Below are 20,055 nucleotides of genomic sequence, written 5' to 3' on the forward strand. Positions count from 1 at the left end.
TTTTTTTTTTTTGGGTAGGTGGCATTTACTACTGAGAAAAAAGTCAATGCGGAGTGGAAAAATTCATGACTAAGCAACAGATAAGGAACATTAAATGCAAAGTCAATAATTTTGATTATATTAAAATGCTTTGTAAAAACAAAGCAAATGAAACCAAGATTAAAAGGAAAGCATAAAGCTGGGAAATAACTTTCACAGTAAATGTCTCTGACAAAGTCCTCATTTTTCAATTATATAGAGAACTGAGTCAAATTTATATGCATACAAGCCATTCCCCAGTTGACAAATGGTCAAAGGATATGAACAAGCAGTTTTCAGATGACGAATTCAAAGCTCTCTATAATCATAGAAAGAAGTGGTCTAAATAGCTTTTGATTAAAAATACAAATTAAAACAACTTTGAGGTAACGCCACTTATCAAGTCAGCTAATATAACACAACAGGAAATGTTGGAGAGAATGTGGAAAAACTGGTACATTACTGCACAGTTGGTGGAATTGTGAACTAATTGACTCATTCTGAAGAGCAATTTGGAAATATGGCCAAAGGGCAACCAAACTGTGCATACATACTCTTTGATCCAGCAATACCACTACAAGGTCTACATCCCAAAGAGATTATTACAAAAATGGAGAAGTACCTACATGTGCAAAAATATTTATAGCTGCCCTTTTTTGTTTTGACAAAATATCAGAAACTGAGAGGATTCCCATCAATTGGGGAATGGCTGAACAAGGTGTGGTACATGAATATAATTGAATACTATTGTGCAATAAGAAATGATGAACAAGAAAATTTTAGGAAAACCTGGAAAGACTTCTAGAAACTAATGTAACCTGAAATGAGCCAAGCCAGAAAAACATTGTACACCATATCAGCAACATTGTGTGATGATCAACTCTGATAGATGCAACTCTTCTCAGCAACAGAATTATCTGAGACAAGTACAAAGGACTCATGCAAGAAAAAGCTACCCATATTCAGATAGAGAACTGATGGACTCTGAATGCAGATCGAAGTACATATTGTTTTTTACATTTTATTCTTTTTAGTGTTTTTTCCTTTGGATCTGTTTCTTCTTTCATGACTATGACTAATGTGGAAATACGTTTTACATGACAGTATATATATAACCTGTATCACATTGCCTACCATTTGCAGAAGAGGGGAGAAGTGGGGAAGGGAGGGAAGGGAAGAAGGGACAGAAGGAAAAAAATTGAACTCAAACTTTTGTAAAAGTGGATGCTAAAAATTATATTGACATGTAATTGGGAAAATCAAAATACTATTGAAAAATGAAGATCATAAAAAAGACTCAACAGCTTGGTAAATGAGGCACAAAAAATACAATACCTTAAAAATCACAATTGATCAAAATAAAAAAGTTATATAACAATGTATTGAAGAAAAGGATTCATTAAAAAGCAGAAAAAGGAGGCACAAAAGCTCAATGAAGAAAATCATTCCTTAGAAATTTGAATTGGACAAATGGAAGCTAAAGATTGTATGAGACATCAAGAAAAAAAAATAAAATAAATGAAAAAATGTGAAATATATCATTGGAAAAAAACTGACCTGGAAAACAAATCCAGGAGATATACTTTAAGAATTATTAGACTACCTGAAAGTCATGATTTAAAAAATAGCATATATATCATCTTTCAAGACACTATCAAAAAAATTGCCCTGATATAATAGAGCTAGAGAATAAAATAGAAATGAAAAGAATACACTGATCACCTTCTGAAAGAGATCCCCAAATGAAAACTCTTAGAAATATTATAATTAAATTTCAGACCTCCCAAATTAAGGAGAAAAGTTGAAAAGAAACAATTCAAATACCATGGAGAAATAGGATAACACAAGATTTAGCAATTTTTACCTTAAAGGTTTGGAGAGCTTATGATAAGGCAAAAGAGATAGGATTATAAACAAGAATCAACTACCCAGCAAAACTGAGTGTAATTCTTAAGGGGGGAAATGTATATTCATTGAAATAGAGGACTTTCAAGCATTCTTAATTAGAAGACCAGAGGTGAATATAAAATTTAACTTTCTAATACAAAACTCAAGAGAAGCATGAAAAGGTAAACAGGAAAGAGAAATCATAAAGGATTCAATAAGTTTAAACTGTCTACATTTCTACATAGGAAAATTATACTTGTAACTCCTAAAAACTTTCTCATTATTAGATAGGGCACTTAGAAGGAGTACACACAGATAGAGGGCACAGGTGTGAGTTGAATATGAGGGTATGAATATCTAAAAAAATAAAATTAAGGAATGAGAAGAAGAGTGCACTGAGAGAAGGGGAAAGATAGGGGTAGGATGGAGTAAATTATCTCACATAGCAGAGGCAAGAAAGACATTTTGCTGTGGAAGGGAAAATGAGGAAGAGTGAGGGAAGCATGTGCATCTTATTCTCATCAGAATTTACACAAAGAGGGATGAACATGCACACTCATTAGGGTGTAGAAATCTATCTTACCATTCAGAATAGTAGGTGGGAAAGGGAATAAGAGATGGTGAGGCTTATTGAAGGGAGGACAGTTTGTGGGAGGTGAAAGTCAGATGCAAAACAGAGTTAAAAGTAAAGAGAGAGTAAGATAAATGGGGGGAATGGGATATAGGGAAATATATAGTTGGTAAACATCACTGTGAAAAAATTGCAATGTTTCTCTGACAAAGACTTCATCTCTTAAACATATAGAAAATGGAATCAAATTTATATAAAAGAGCCATTCTTCAACTGATAAGTGACTGAAGGATGTGAACAGGCAGTCTGTAGACAAAGGAATCAAAGCCATATATAGTCATAAGAAAAAAGATGCTCTAAATCACTATTGAATAGACTAAAAACGCAAATTAAAACAGCTCTGAACTATCACCACAGACTTGTCAGATTGGCTAACATGAGAGAAAAGGAAATGACAAATTGTGGAGTGGATGTGGGAAAATAAAGAAAAAAAAAACTAATGCACTGTTGGTGAGGTTATATACCAAATCAACTATTCTGGAGAGCAATTTGGAACTATGCCTAAAGGGCTATAAAACCATGCATACCCTTTGACGAAGTAGTATCACTATACTAGGTCTGTAGCCCACAGATATAAAAAACAAAGAGGAAAAGTACTCATGTATACAAAAATATTTATAGTAGTTGTTTTAGTGGTGGCAAAGAATTGGAAATTTAGGGAATAATCATCAATTGGGAAGTGGCTGAACAAGCTGTATATTATGTGATAGAATCTTACTGTGTTTTAAGAAATAATGAACAGGATGCTTTCAGAAAAACGTGAAAAGACATATGAACTGATGCAAAATGAAATGAGCAGAACTAGGAGGACATTGTACACAGTAACAGCAATATTGTGTGATGATCTATTGTGAATAACTTCATTATTCTCAGCAATACAATGATCCAAGACAATTCTGAGAGACTTATGGGAAAAGGTGCTGTCCATCTCCAGAGAAAGAATTGGTGAAGCCTGAGTGCGGATCAAAGATATTTTTTCTTTTATTTGGATTTTTCCTCTTTGTTTTCTTTCACAGCATGACTTATACAAAAATGTGTTTTGCACAACTACACCTGTATAACCTCTGTCAAATTGCTTGCCGTTTAAATGAGGGAATGGGGAGGGAAGGGGAGAATTTGGAACTTACGGTTTGAAAAAAAGAATGTTAAAATTGTTTTTACATGCAATTGGGAAAAATAAAATATTAAATTAATAACTAAAAACATAGAAACTAGCATTTTTCTTTCTCTGTAAAGACAGTACTTTTATAATTTCTATTGTTTTACTTTAATCTACTTTAATGCCACCCTATTCCCATGTGCTCGTTTTCCTCACCTCCTTCCCCGCAATTTTTCACTCTTTTCCTCAGTTTTGAAGATCTGATTTACTTGTTCCTTTTATTTTCCTTGTTGGTCTTTCCCCAGACCCCTTGTTTTTCTTGTACCTTATTCTTAGAAAGACCACTTCCAATATGTAATATAATGAAAATACTGGAATGAATCAGGACTGTGTGCTTGTTCCCATGCTTTTTTGCATGATATTTTCTGGAATATTATCAGACACCTTCAATGAAGATGAAAATGGCATCAAGTTCAACTACTGCACTGATGATAAACTATTTAACTTGAAAAGTTAGAAGCCAAGTCTAAAATGGAGGAAGAGCTGGTGCATACCTTTTTGTTTGCAGATATTTGACACTCAGTCCAGTCTCTAAGACTGAGATACAACAGATTATAAATTGATTCTCTGCCACTTGTATTAATTTTGGCTTGACAATAAACACCAAGAAAACAGGTCTTTTCTACCAGTACTGCCCATGCATATGTGAAGCCATTGGTTATAATGGATAAATTTTGAATGCTGTAGATTAATTCACTTGCTTTGACAGTATACTTTCCAGGGATGTCCACATAGATGATGGGATTGATGTACACACTGCCAGAGCTAGCTCAGTGCTTAAAGAATATGTGGAAGAGTTACTAGGATGCATACTAAACTTAAGTTCTGCAGAGTCATTGTGTTTACTTCATTGTTGTATATCTGCAAAACCTGGAGAGTCTACCAATGCCATACAGAAAACTGAACTGCTTCCATTGGAATTGCCTTAGAAAGACTGTGAAGATATGGTAATAGACACTGAGGGCATCTCTAGGTCAACTACCAAACATTCAAACTCTACTGCAAAGAGTGCAACTGTGGTGGGCTGACGATATATCTCGAATGCCCAAAGTACATTTACTGAAAAGACTACTTCACAGTGAACTCACATAAGACAAGTCCTCACATGGAGGTCAGAAGGAGAGATACAAGGACAATCTTAAAGTGTTTCTGAAGAACTTCAGTATTAGTTGTGAGATATGGGAGACACTGTCACAGGACCACCCAACATGGTGTGCCCGCATCAAAGAAGGTGCTGTGCCTTATGAGCGAAGCAGAACCAGAGTATCACAAAGGAAATATGAAATGCAAAAATCTGGAGACATCTCCATCCCAAATATTCAGATTATTTGTATCTGAACTGCGGCAGAGATTTGTGAACTCATATTAGACTGATCAGTCACAATTAAACACACTGTACCTTGACCCAAACATTGTGATGTTATTAGTCCTCTTTGAGTACTAAAGAGGAGCACCAGCTCCACAGCAGTAATTTTCCTATGTCTTGACTTTCCCCTCTATTATATTCTTTTCTTTTCCCCCTTTTAAGTCAGAAACCCTTATCTGGGGACGATGTTTGTTTCAGTTAATATCTTTCTTCTTGGTTTATCTCTTTGTATTCAAGGCGTTTTTTTTCTTCTTCATATCTTTACTGATTTATGTCTCTTCTTCCTTACATGCCCTTATTGTTTTCTTTTGGACTTTCTCCTTTGATTGCAGTTTAATCTGGAGACTGGGCCTCGAGGCTATCTCAACCTCATCCCACGTTAGGCAGTTCATATCTCACCAGCCTTGGTCTCTGCTCTAAGTGACTTTGGAAGGGACAGAGCTGGTTTCAATCCTCTCTGAGAAGTACTTATTGAGAATACACCCAAATGAAAGCTAAATCATTCTAGTAAGCAGTTCTTGATTAGTGTGACTTCTTTGGGATTCCTCCTTGATATTTATTCAATAATTGCCAAACAACTTTAAACTGTTTTTCATTATATTTCTTTATTAAAGTAATTCATTTGGAGAGCTTGGAATATGATATTCTTTAGGCCAAAGGAGCTAGGATTGGAACGAGGAATCACCTGCCCAGCAAAACTGGATATAATACTTCAGGGGAGAAAATGGACATTTAAAGAAAAAAAGGACTTTCAGTCCTTCTTGGTGAAAGGACCAGAGCTGAATAGAGAATTTGACTTTCAGATACAAGAATCAAGAGATTCATGGAAAGGTAAACAGGAAAGAGAAATTGTAAGGGACTTATTAAAGTTGAATTGTTTACATTCCTACACGGAAAGATGTCATTTGTAACTCAGGAGACTTTTCTCATTTATTAGGGCATTTGGAGGGAACATGTATGCATGTGTGCATGCATACATGCACACGAGCAAATGGGTGTGTGTGTGTGTGTGTGAGTGTGTATAGACAGAGGGCACAGGGTAAATTGAACATGAAGGGATAATACCTGAAAAACAAAATTAAGGGATGAGAGAGAGGAATGTACTGGAGAAGAAAGGGAGAAGTAGAATGGGATAAATTATCTCACATAAAAGAGGAAAGAGAAGCTTTGACAATGGATGGCAAGAGGGGGTAGGTAAGAGGGAATGAGTCAAACTTACTCTCATCACATTTGGCTTAAGGAGATAATATCATACACACTTAATTGGGTATGAAAATCTCTTTCCCTACAGGAAAATAGGGGGGAAAGGGATAAGAGGGGTGTAGGGGGATGATAGAAGGGAAGGCAGATTGGGGGAAGCAGTATTCAGAAAGCACACTGATTTGGGATGGGCAGAGGGGATAGATGGGGAGAATATATGGAATTCAGAATCTTGTGAAAGTGAATGTTGATAACTAAAAAGAAACTGATAAAAAGAAAAAAATGACAGAATCCTAATTTATTAATTAATGGAATAAAACATGCATTTCCATTACATAATACAATAAAAAGTGTGATCGTACATGCAACTGCAAATCTGCCGTGTGAAACTTGCTATTCTTTTAAAATATATAATAAAGTTATCATGTAATTTTATTTTATCCCTTTTTCTCTTCCCCCCCCCCTCAGAGATGCCTACCATTAGGTAGAAATAGGTGTATCTCTCTCTCTCTCTCTCTCTCTCTCTCTCTCTCTCTCTCTCTCTCCCTACACACATACACATACATATGTATATGTGTATATGCATAAAATTATTCTACACATGCTTCTATTGATCAGTTCTTTCTCTGTACGCAGACAGTATCTTTATGGTTTTAGGGAGAAAGTTCATAGTGAATCTGGGTATTTATAACAGTCAAAATAACTTATTCACTCGAAGGTTTTCCTTAAAATAATATTGCTACTAGCATACACATTTTTCTCATGGTTCTGCTCATTTAGCTCTTTACTATTTCATGCAATCTTTCTATGTTTTTTCTAAAACCATTGAGCTCATCATTTCTTATAGCACAATAGTATTCCATTCACAATCACATCCCGTAACTTGTTTAGCCATTCCCCATTTGATGGGCATCTCTGCAATTTCCAGTTCTTTGTTCCACAAAGAGAACTACTATAAACATTTCAGGGCATATAGATCATTTACTTTTCTATGTTTATTGATATGGTTACAAGTGTTTATAACTCAGTTCATAAAAATAGAAGGATAGCTGGAACATTTATTACACACTTAGTATTAACCTGTCATAAGTGCTGGGGTTAGAAATTCAAGCAAGCAAGAAAGCCCTGCTCTCAAGGAACTTACATTCCAACTGGGGAATTACACAACAGAATAAATATAATAAACATTCTTGCTTATAACACTCTGATCAGTGTAACATCGATGAATTAAATCTATGAACAGGTATTGACAGAAGAGAGATACACATAGTAGAAGACAAACTTTTTTCTTATTTAAATAGAAATGTAAATGACTTTTATTAAGGGAAAAATTCATCCCATGAAAAATGAACAAGACAAGAAAAGAAGTTGGTATAATATTTTTAAGACTATCCTTTTTCTCTTAAGATTCCCTAAGGATTTCCTGTTCTGAACAGATATTTCATTGGGATTATAAAATTGCCAATTAGGGACACAAACATCCTCGAGGCCTCAGCAGAGTAAATAAACTGTTTTTCTTCATTTCAGCCAACTCAATGATACTAATATAAAATCCTGATTAAATTACAAGTAATACTTATCATATTACATAATTATTATTTTACCTTACAAATAATATTTAATAGTTGAAGCAACAATGTATATCATTGCAAAGTAGTTTATTGTGTTATCTCAAGTTTTGGACTCTATCCTTTTCTTTTTTTCCCTTTAATAATAGTACAGTTTGCTTACAATGTGAGTTACAATGTCAGTGTGACAAGTACAGATTGGCAACTGATATTATTACCATCATCTATCTCCTCCTCCTCCTCTTCCTCTTTCTCCTTACCAGCCACGTCCTCCTGGATTAGACAACTCCCTCAATACTCACGGGGACAAAAATCAGTGACCTAAATATTTATTCCCAAAGCAAAGTCATTAACGGCTTTATGGCAATTGGGAAGGCAGCATTTAGCAGATTTCTTTAAGGAACTTTTGTTGTCTTGGAGCTGTTTAGTATTTTTAACATTCATTTAAATAAAGACAAAAGTGTTATGCCTCATGGTGAAAAAATGGAAAGAATAACTACCAAGTTGGATGCATGAACTAGAATCCAATAATCTGTACTAACTAGAACATCAAACCATATATTAGGATCTGAGCTTTAAAGGGCCTCAAGAGTCAACTTAACATTTTTATGCTCACTAAAATGAGAAAGTTTTACTAAGCTGACCTGCCCGCAGTCACTAAAGAACTGTCCGCTGCTGACAGGACCAAGGACAGGCTACCAAAGGAAACATTGCTACAAATAGATTCTATGCTGGATTTTATTCTTGACAATGGCAGCATTTTTGGTGAGCATGTCTTTTTGTTTTAGGCATCACTTGATATCAGTAATTATTTTTCATTTAAGAGTGTCATTGAATAATTTTGTTTCTGTCATATCATTCAAGGAACTTCATAGGATTGTTCATATATACTTGGGAGACACTTTAATGGAGGACTGCCCTTTAGATAGTACTTTGCTTAACTTAGTAAATTTTTTTATTATAATCAGCAACCAATAAGGGAGACAGAGACAAGAAAGAGGAATTAGTGAGAGTTCTTAAACTTCTCTCTCTTTGCTACCTCAAAACTACTGAAAACATATCTTATCAAAAAAGAAAAAAAAGTGATCATAAACAAGGAGAGGTAAGATAACACATCCTCAATAATATAATTAGCATAACATAAGAAGGATCATTCTCTGGTAGGGTTCCAGGTCCAGTCCTAGAATGTGTCTGTGGTCTCTCCAATTCTACCCCCATGAATGGGTAAATTGGAAATCTGTTTCCTCCCTATCCCACAGATACCACGCCTAATATCCAGCATAACTCCAGACATTCTAAATCTTGCCTTTCCTATGCTCTCATACATTTTAATACCAGGCCCTATTCTGGTCTTCGCCTTTACTGAGTCACTATACAGACTTTGTACAACTCCTATCTACAGTGAACACCCAATTCCTCTGGGCTTGTCCAAGCCTGAGTCTGAGGTCTTCTCACAGAGTTATCCCTTCTCATCCTGGCAACCTCTGACTAAGGCCTGGTTCATGTCAAGATTCTGATTCTTGTTAAAAAATTTATTTCACTTTGAGCTTACAAAATTGAATAAGCATTTGTGTAGCAGAGCAGAATAATAATAAAAAATATGATTGCCCATGAAATTGCAAGTCTATTATGTCCAATTTGCTATTCATTTTAAACATATAATACAGTTATCATGTAACATTTTTCCTTTTTCTTCCTTCTCCCCTCCTCTGCCCTAAATATGGCTTTGGTTAGCCATAAATTTGTGTGAGTGTGTGTGTGTGTGTGTGTGTGTGTATTTATGTAGAATCGTTCTGTACATACTTCTATTTATCAGTTCTTTCGTTGGATGCAGGTAACATGTTCCTTTATAGTCTTTTGTAGTTAAGTATTTATAATAATCAAACTGACTTAATTACTCAAAGTTGCTTTTAAAACAAGATCCTGATACTGTATACAAAGTTCTCTTGGTTCTGCTTAGTTCACTTCATTATTTCCTGTGAGCCTATCAATTTTTTTCTAAAATTAGCAAGCTCATCATTTCTTGTGGCACAATAGTATTGCATCATAACCATATAACATAACTTGTTCAGTAATTCTCCAAACGATGAGCATTATATGAATAAAATTTAAAAAAAGCTTTATACAAATAAAATCAGATTTAGGTAAATGAAGAAATATCTATTGTTTATGGATTGGCAGGTCTAATATAACAAAAATGAAAAATTTACCTGAATCAATTTATATATTCGATGCCATCCCAATTATATTACCAAAAATTTTTACTTAATCAGAAAAAAATAATTTCAAAATTCAATTGGTAGAACAAAACAGGAACTAATGAGAAAATTGTCAGAACTATCCGGTACTAGCTAAGAAATAAAATGGTAGATTAGAGGAGCAGAGCGTATATACACTTTACAGCAGCAAATGCATATAGTGACTTTATATTTGATATATGTAATGATATGCTTTTGGAATAAGTTTTCATTATTTGGTAAAAATTGTTGGGAAAACTGGAAAGCAATCTGGCAGAAATTGGACATAGACCAATCTAACATCATTTACCAAGATAAGGTCAAACTGTATATGTGACCTAAATTTAAAGAGAATTATTACAAGAAAATTTGAAGTACATGGAACATATTACCTATCAGACTTATGGATGGGCAATTTATGAATTAACAAAAGATATATTGCAGTGTGAGGTGGAACACGGATAATTTTGATTACATTAAATTAAAAAGATTTTGAACAAATAAATATTCTGATTCTTTGAAAAGCATACCCCCAAGCGCTGCCTGAGATTTGAGCTCTGTCCAGAAAAGTCACCCAGCTTCACAACACAAGATCAAGACTTAGTCTGATCCAATATCCATATATGCTTTCCCAAGTAGATCAGAGCCCTGAATTCCTTAAATGAAGCCACCTCCCTACACTGTTGTTGGCATAGGCCCTAGATAATTCCTAAAGTGTTGTCACCTATTTATACTGCTCTAACCCAAGCTCAGGGCAGCTAAGTGGCAGGCCTGGCGTCAAGAAGACTCAACTTCATGACTTCTGGTTCAGTCTCAGATACTAGCTGTATGGCCCTGGGAAAATCACTTAACTCTGTTTGCCTCAATTTCCTCATCTGTAAAATGGATTAGAGAAGGAAATGACAAACTACTCCACTATCTTTGCAAAGAAAACCCCAAATGGGATAATGAAGAGCTGGACATATCTGAAAAACAGCTGCAACTGAAGCCATGTTCAATGAATCAACATGTATTAAGCTCCTATTATGTGCCAGTCTTTATACTAAGTTCTGTAGATATAGAAAGAGACAAAAGGCAAACTATCCTCAAGAAGCTTACAGTTCAATGAGGAGACAATATGAAAACAGACATACACTGAGCAAAATATATACAGGATAAAAAGGGAATAATGAACAGAGAGTAAGTCGTAAAATTAAGAGGGGTTGGGAAAGACTTCCTGTAGAAGGTGAGATTTTAGTTGGGACTTCAAGGAAGCCAAGGAGACCAATAATCATATTGGAAGAAAGTATTCTAGGCATGGGGGAAATCCAGAGAAAATACCTAGAGTGGAGAGAGGGAGTGTCTTGTTCATGGAATACCCAGAAGAATGGTGTCATTCATTTAAATACTATTTGATGAGGATTAAGGTATAAGAAGACAGCTAGTTTATGAAGGGTTTGGAATGCCAAACAGAGAAGTTTATATTTGATTCTGCAGGTCATAAAGAGCCAACGAGGTTTATTGAGTAGGGGGGTTGCCTGATCACACCTGCGTTTTAGGAAAGTCACTTTAAAGACTAGATGGATTGAAGTGGAGAGAGACTTTAGGCAGGCAGACCTATGAAATAAAAGTTTCTGAATGCAGACAAAATTGTCTCCCCATTTCCTCCTGCCCCAAACCCAAACCTGAGTCCTGAGTAGTAATGATTACTACTGATTACCATCTGTGATCAATAACTAATACTTCTTAGGTGCCATGCCATCTGCAAAACTCATAGCTGTTGGAAAAGTAGAATGGAATAAACATTTGAAAGTGTAAATCTACCAAATTTAGCATAAAACTGAAAGGCATAAGGAACCTGAAAAGAGGAAAATGAGGAGGTAGGTGAGAAAGGAATCAGTACAATAAACTAGTGGTAGTGAGAGAAGAAAATTCTATTAAAAATCTTCCAAAACAAAAATTCTACAATCACATTTTATAGACTCCCCAGAAATGGCAACAGAACTGTGCAAAAAAGTAATAGAATTGAAAGAAGCAATAAGGATGGAAATTTAGGCAGAAATTAGAGCTTAATGGGAGACATTAGTAAAACAAAGATAGGATAATTTTGAACAGATAATATAAAAAATAATCTACCAAACATCATGTGGTATGAAAGAGACAGAAAATCTGAAACACACACACAAATCCCACAGAAGCATACATATTATGAAAGGAACTGATTCAAATTCAAGAGATATTTCTTGATAAGTAATTTTTTTAATATCCTCATTATTTTTATTTTTTTCAATTTATTATTTACTTTTAAAATGATTGTGATTTTACGTTTTGAGTTCTAAATATTTTCCTCCTCCCACCACTCCTATATACTATCGAGAAAGCAAGCAATATGACATCAATTATACTTGTGAAATGATACAAAACATATTGCCATATTAGTCATATTTTTAAAGAAAGTTATCCTTTAATTTGAACTTAGGGTTCATTAGTTCTCTCTCTTGAGGTGGATAGCATTTTTTATCATGAATTCCTTGGAATTGTCTTGGATCATTTTATTGATTATGAATGACTCATTCCTCAACAGATAAACTGATAAATTTTAGGAAGAGACACTTTTCAAAGGAAGATAGCAGTACTCATAAATATCATATGACTATCAGTAATCATGTTTAATTGCTCCTCAAATTAGAAAAATACAAATTATATGGATCAGATTAGTAAAGCTGAACGAAAGGAAAGTGATATTTGAAGGAGTTATAGGAAAACTGGCATACTAATGCACTTTTGTGTTTTATAGTCATTCTGGAAAGTCATTTGGAATTACATCAATTAACAAGCTATACATATTTTTTATTTAGTCATATAAGACTTGAAAGAAGCCAGGAGAAAGAGATGAGGAGAAAGAACATTTCAGTCATGCGACATAGCCAGTGAAAATGCTCAGTCTAGAGATGTAGTGCTCTGTTCAAAACAGTAAGGGGGACAGTGTCATTAGATCACGGATTATGGGTGGGGAGGTTGGTGGAATACACAGTTTAATAAGGAGCACCTAGGTGGTACAGTGGATAGAGTGTCAGTCTAAGACAATTCAGGAGGTCAGAAGGTGATGTCTGTGACACTGGGGTGAGAGCCAGCCCTGAGTACACTAGAGGCAGCAGCTGCTGGGGTAGTGGCAGTAGTAGCAATAGCAGCTTCAGGAGCTCTCAGTCCAGGGGTGGTACCAGGATTGGACAATTTGCCAGAGAAAAGATGACAAGGAACTCTTTTCTAGCACTAGATGCAGTTGGTACTGATTGGCAGCTTTACTGACCATACAAAGTTCTATGTCTCAGTTCCAAAGTGGAGAGAAGCATTTGTGCTCTTTCACAAAGAGCCAGTTCTTGTTGCAATTCAAAGTCAGAGAGGATCATTAGTACTTACAGCTGCGGGAGAGCAAGGGACCTCATTACAGTTCCAGGACCAAGAGAAGAATTAGCATTTGAAGCTACAGAAGAGCAATAGCCCATCTTGGGTAAAGATCAGAGTTCAAGCTCGTAGAATCTTGACCACACCTCACCCCAGACCACACCATCTTGAAAGAATAGAAAATAGGTAGACTTTCTAATTAGCTTTGAAAATAACAGCACACAAAAGCCTGAAGCTTGGGACAGTGTCTTCTCACCCTCAGGTGAGCAGAGCCCAATTTCAACATAAAGGTTAAAGTCAAGAAATAGAAAAACGAGAAAACAAGAAAAGATCTTGACCACAGAAAACTTCTACAGTGATAGGGAAGAGCAGGACACAAATTCAGAATAGACAATATGAAAAGAGATATAAACAAAGACTGAAAGAAAAATGAACATTGGAGACAAGTCCAAAAAGAATTCCTGGAAATGTTGAAGAAAAAATGAGTGGTCCAGGAAAAATTGGAAAGAGAAATGAGAGGAATGTCAGAGAATCAACAGCTTTATAACAGGATCTCAAAAAAACACTGAATAAATAACACCTCAAAAACCAGAAATGACCAAATGGCAAACAAGACACAAAAGTATAGTGGAGAGAAGAATTCCTTAAAAAGCAGAATTGGCCAAAAAGAACAGTAAGCACAAAAGCTCAATGAAGAAAATGATTTGTTAAAAATTGGAATGATGCAAATGGAAGCTAATGAATCTATGAAATTTCAAGAAACAAATCAAAAAGAATGAAAAAATGGAAAATGTGAAAAATCTCATTGGATAAACAACTGATTTGGAAACTATATTGAGGAGAGAAAATGTAAGAATTATTGGATTACCTAAAAGCTGTGATTAAAAAAGAGATTTTAGACATCATATTTCAAGATATTATCGAGGAAAACTGCTCCAATATCTTATAGTCATAGGTAAAATAGAAATTGAAAGAATCCATTGATCACCTCTTGAAAGAGGTACCAAAATGAAAACTCACAGGAATATTATGGCCAAATTCCAGAGCTCTCAGGTCAAAGAAAAAATATTTTAAGCATTCAGAAAGAAGCAATTAAAATACCATGATGCCACAGTCAAGATCACACAACAATTGGAGGGAGAAAGCACACTACTCATGACTGGGAATATGAATAGGATGAGCTCACTCATAAAATGGAACTGGCTAGCAGAATAACAGCACCCTGTTTACAAGAGACATACTTGAAACAGAAACACACAAACAGAGAATTAAAATTTTGCTGTAGCAAAATCTAATAAGTTTCAGATAAACTAAAAACAAGCTGGCATACCAATCATGATTTCAGAGAAAGCGAAAGCAAAAATAGACCTAATTATAAGGGAAAATCAGGGAAACTTCATTTTGTTAAAAGGTATCATAGACAATGAAATCACGTAAATTTTTTTTGCAGCAAGTTTCTTTGATAAAGATGTCATTTCTCAAATATATCCTAAATATAGAACTGAGTTAAATTTATAAAAATAAGAGCCATTCCTCAACTGATAAATAGTCAAAGCATCTAAGCAGTTACTTTTCAGAAGAAGAAATGAACACTATCTATAGTAATATAAAAAATGCTCTCAATCACTGTTGATTAGAGAATGACAAGTTAAAACAATTCTCATGTGTCATCTCACGTCTATCAGAAATGACAAATCCTGGAGGGGATAAGGAAAAATGGGCACAATAATGAACTGTTGGTGGAGTTGTGAATTGGTCCAACCACTCTGAAGAACAATTTGGACCTAGGCCTAAAGAGCTATAAAACTATGCATAACTTTCAAACTAACAACATTACTAATAGGTCTGTATCTCAAAGAGATAAACAAAAAAGAAAAAAAAAGACCTGTATCTACAAAAATAGGTAGCTTTTCTTGTGGTAGAAAAGAATCAGAAATTTAGAGGATGCTCATCAACTGGAGAATGGCTGAACAAGCTGTGGCATATGATTATGATGAGGTAGTACAATGCTGCAAGAAAAAGCTAGGGAAGTGGTTTCAGAAAAATACAGCAAGATATATTTGAAGTGATGCAAACTGAAGTTGGAAGAACTGGGAGATCATTACATACTGAGAGAAGTGATCATTTTTCTATTATATTAATAACCAATTATTAAATTGGGATTAAGACTTTTCCTATTTCCTCCTGCAGACACCAGCCACTTTAAGCCAGTCAGTCAGTCTCTGATGGACATCGCTGATAGATGAGATCTCCCAAATCCTCAGGGAACATGCTCCTTGATCTTGGTCAGGACCTCACGCAACTAAAAAAAAATATTTCTGTTTGCAATATAAACAGAATCTAATCTAGGTACCTGCCAACCCTAAAGCATTAGTCTGTGCCCTTGTAGCCCTCTCCTCCCCATTGGAGTTAAGGTAATCTAGCTCGTGAAGGTGTAAACCAATCAAAGCCCTCTGGGTTAAGACAGATTCCTTTGTCCACGTTGCTGATGGCAGCTAAGTCTCATGAGTAAGTCACTTTCCAAGCAAGAGGAGCTGAAGGCTTTCAGCTCACCTCCTCATTTGAAAGCCCACCTTCTAATTATTATTCACCAATCAGAGTCGATTTTCATCTGTCAGGGGCTCCTCCTTTTTCAAAAGTATTTTAGCATTTGGTAATCTCCATGGTGTTATCTTTGGTTACCAAGAGAAACCTCTGACCATCAATTTATTGATTATCAGCTACTCTAATTAACAAATTGATTAATTGCCTAGAAACTTTATTAGTTGTTTCATCTGTCTTAGTACAGCAATAACAGCAATGCTATAACGATTATCACCTGTGAAAGACTTGGATATCTAAGACAATTCCAAAGGACTCCTGATGAAAAATGCTATCCACCTCCAGAGAGAGAACTGATGAAATCTAAATGTAGATCGAAATGACCGTATAGCTTGATTTTAGGACATCAAGAAAAGATTTCATATATTTTCTACCTAGATTCAGGAGTAGTGCAATTCCTCAGATTGTTGTTGTTTGTGAGGTCCTTATTGATGAAAGCCATAAACCTAAACTCTGTGAAAAATGAAAGCCTGGACATGGTGACCTGTTTAAAAACATAACTCATACGCTGAGTCATAACTTAGATATTGTGAATAGTACGTGACTGGTACATTACAAGGACCTAACCCTGAGTGCCTGGGAATTTACCCAACAGCACTGGGTAAATGCCTGGATGTTTGAGAATTGGGTTCAGTGCTAAGTATAAACTAAAATATTAGCCAAAATATTAACTAAACCGACCTCCCCCCAAATATCCCCCAATCCACAGTGAAGCACGCTAAAGTTCCTCCTTCCTTTATCTGATTTTTATAATTACCATGGGAATTTTTGGGGTAGAACTAAATCACTTGGAAACCTTCTCAGATTGCTTCTATTTGTAAATATTCATAATGATTAAACTCCTATAATCAATTTGAAGATTCTTGACCTCTTCTTTTGGGGTCAAAATCATTCCACTAACTGTGGGAAGTACAGGCTTACCCAGCAAGGGGAATTCCAGACCTTGCATCATTGTGGTTTGTCCTTCATTCTCAAAAAGGACTATGACATCAGGAAGATAATGACTGAATCCTAAGTGAATTGAATTTAAGTGAGGGAGGGCAGTGCAAGGTCATCAACATCACTTTCTCCTCCAGAGCCATCTGGTCCAATGACAAGATATAGAACAGCATGACTAGAGATGGCCCTCCAATTCCTCATGCACAACAAAACAGGATGATTCATCCTACATACTATGCTTGGGTGTGGGGGTGGAAGAGAAAGTGATACTAGGCAATGTAACATAGAGTAGTAGAAAGAATGGTTAGCCTAGAATCTGAAGAGTGTGAATCATATCTCTGAAACTTAGTAGTTATGTTACCCTGGAGAAGTTTTGAAGTCACTTTATATACCTGCCCTGCCTACCTTCCAGACTTGTGAGGATCATATGAGATGAATTTATGAATAGGATTTATGGAGAGAACAATGGACAGGTAGCCACAGGGTCCAATCAGTTCAATCCTAGCTCTGACACTGATGTGTAACCTTAGGTATATCATTTACTCTCACTGGGCCTCAGTTTCTTAAGTCTATGAGGAGGCATGTTTCGATAGGTTCTTTTAGATTTAGATCTCTAATCCTTAAGTTCTTTTTATGAAGTAATACCTCATAAGGCTAGGAGGAAAAAATAAATCATTATAGGGCTTGCTCACAGACCTATTTAACAAAACAAAAATCATATTGTCAGGAATTTTTGCCATTCTCAAATAGCTTTCAGGATAAACATACAGTGGATTCTAAGTGAAGACCTTATCCAGTATCTGTCATTGGACTTAACCTTCAGGATATGATCTCTTTTGTGATCATTCAACCTTTTAGCCTCTCTCTTTCCACATCAGTCTTCTGAGTGCCCCCTTTACTTCCTTGTTTCTCAGGGTATAGATGAGGGGATTGAGGCTAGGAGTAAGCAAGTTGTAGAAGAGAGTAAGGAATTTGCCTTGGTCCTGGGATGAATTGTTCCCTGGCTGCATGTACATATAGATGATGTTTCCATAAAAGAGGGAGACCACAGTGAGGTGGGATCCACAGGTGTTGAAGACCTTCCTGCGTCCATCCGCTGACTTGATCCTGACAACCGTTCGTGTTATGTACCCATAAGAGACCAAAATTAGGGACAGTGGCAGAAGAGTAAAGCAACTGGCCAAGACAAACACTGCACTTTCAATGAGTGTAGTATCCACACATGCTATCTTGATCATGGCTGGCATCTCACAAAGGAAGTGGTCAATTTCATGTCGTCCACATCGGGGCAGTGTCAGCATCACAGGGGACATGGCCAGGGAGTTGGCAATGCCGCTTAGCCAGGCAGTGGCCACCAGCTGCAAACGAAGCTGGGGATGCATAATAACCATGTAGTGGAGAGGTTTGCAGATGGCAGTAAAGCGGTCATAGGCCATGACAGCCAAAAGTATACATTCAGTGCCACCTAATGTTAGAAACATAAAAAGCTGGACTGCACAACCTGTATGGCTGATGCTCTTGTCTGGGCCACCAAGGTTAAAGAGCAACTGGGGAACAGAGCTTGTGGTGAAACAGATGTCTAGAAAGGAGAGGTTGGTAAGGAAGAAGTACATTGGTATCTGCAGATGGGGGTCTAGGCGGGAGACCAGTATGATGATGGCATTGCCTACTAAAGTCAGGAGGTAGAAGATCAGAACCACCACAAAGAGGACCAACTCTAGTCTGGGTCGATCTGAGAAACCGAGCAAAATAAATCTCTCTAGGGAGCTTCCATTGACTCTCATTGTAATTGTTCAATACATGTCATCTATAAAAACGAAAGAAATTAGAATGATTCTCCTGGGACTCAAAGAATTTCTGGATGAGAAATTGTTTGAGAAATTCATCTTTAGAGTTAAATTAGGAAAAATAATGAGCTCACTTATGTTTAAAGAACTCTGGAAGAGATGCCATAACTCTAACTTGATCACGTTTTCTTGTGACTAACAGAGTTCTTTATCAGGATGTTTTTTTTTTCCTGAATTCTAGCTCAAGTCCTTATGCTATTAGTACATTTTACATCCTTCACATACTAAGCATCATGACAATGATCAGGTCCGGAGATCAAGGCTTAAAACAACAACAACAACTCTAAAGAAGGTATCATTATTGAGGCACAGGAATCATAATCATGTATTCATGTAGAATCCTATAGTGAAAGTACAGCTTTTAGGGAGAGATCAGGATAGTACTATTTGCTCCAGTGCTCTTCCCAGTGAAACTATACTATCAGGTTACTCGTTTCTTAAGGTCTTTTCACTGTCTTAAAGGCCATAATTCTACTCTATAAAGAATTCTCCTTGCCTTGTTTCCAGAACTAACATAGACTTAGCAATTCCATGCTCTTCCTGCAGTATAACAAACACATTCTCAGTAAAGTGGAGGCCAAGCCAACTCCCCTTGATTCATTGAATCGGAGATGCACAATTTATTTGAAAATTACAGGGTTTTTCGATACCACAATATTTTTTTCATTCCCTTATTCTTGGTTAATCTCCTATATTCTAACATGAGTCCCACCCTCCCCTTTGTCCTTACCCATCTTGCACTCCTCTTACTGAAGCTAGATGGAACAGTTGATTGAGCATAATACTTACAGTCAGGAAGTCATGAGGTAAGATTCAACCTCAAGTCTTACTATCTGTATGACCCTGGCAAATTATTTAATTTCTCTAGGGCACTGAGAAATAAAGGGACACCCAACCATTATGGATCATAGGCAGGATCCGAACTTCTGTTTTTCTATCTTTATGGCAAATTCCTGGAATATAGGGTTATTGATATTGTGATATTGTTCTGTTCCTAGAACACAAAGAACAACAGAGAAGGAACTTCAAGAGAAAATGTTTGACCCAAGCCTTGCACTACCTGCTCAATATATAATCAGAGGAGATAAATAATCTTTATTCTAAATTAACTGAATTGAGGTGATAGAGAAATTACATACTCCCTCATAGTACTCTTTACGGTTAACACACACACACACACCCTTTAAAAATGTAGACAACAATGGGATGAAGTAAGCG

The 20,055-nt window shown here is 36.0% G+C and overlaps 1 protein-coding gene across 1 annotated transcript; it reads right to left on the minus strand.

The window, feature by feature from the left end:
- Window positions 1-17,844: 17,844 nt before the first annotated feature.
- On the minus strand, window positions 17,845-18,774 carry LOC140516882 (olfactory receptor 2W3-like). Its single transcript, XM_072627741.1, has one exon. It carries the CDS (start codon window positions 18,772-18,774, stop codon window positions 17,845-17,847), a length of 930 nt encoding a protein of 309 aa, XP_072483842.1.
- Window positions 18,775-20,055: the final 1,281 nt, after the last annotated feature.

This window comes from Notamacropus eugenii (assembly GCF_028372415.1).
Source record: "Notamacropus eugenii isolate mMacEug1 chromosome 2 unlocalized genomic scaffold, mMacEug1.pri_v2 SUPER_2_unloc_1, whole genome shotgun sequence".
In the NCBI taxonomy this organism is placed as follows: Eukaryota; Metazoa; Chordata; class Mammalia; order Diprotodontia; family Macropodidae; genus Notamacropus; species Notamacropus eugenii.

Coding starts and splice junctions, on each gene's coding strand:
- LOC140516882 (XM_072627741.1), bottom strand. CDS start 18,774: ATGAGAGTCAATGGAAGCTCCCTAGAGAGATTTATTTTGCTCGGTTTC.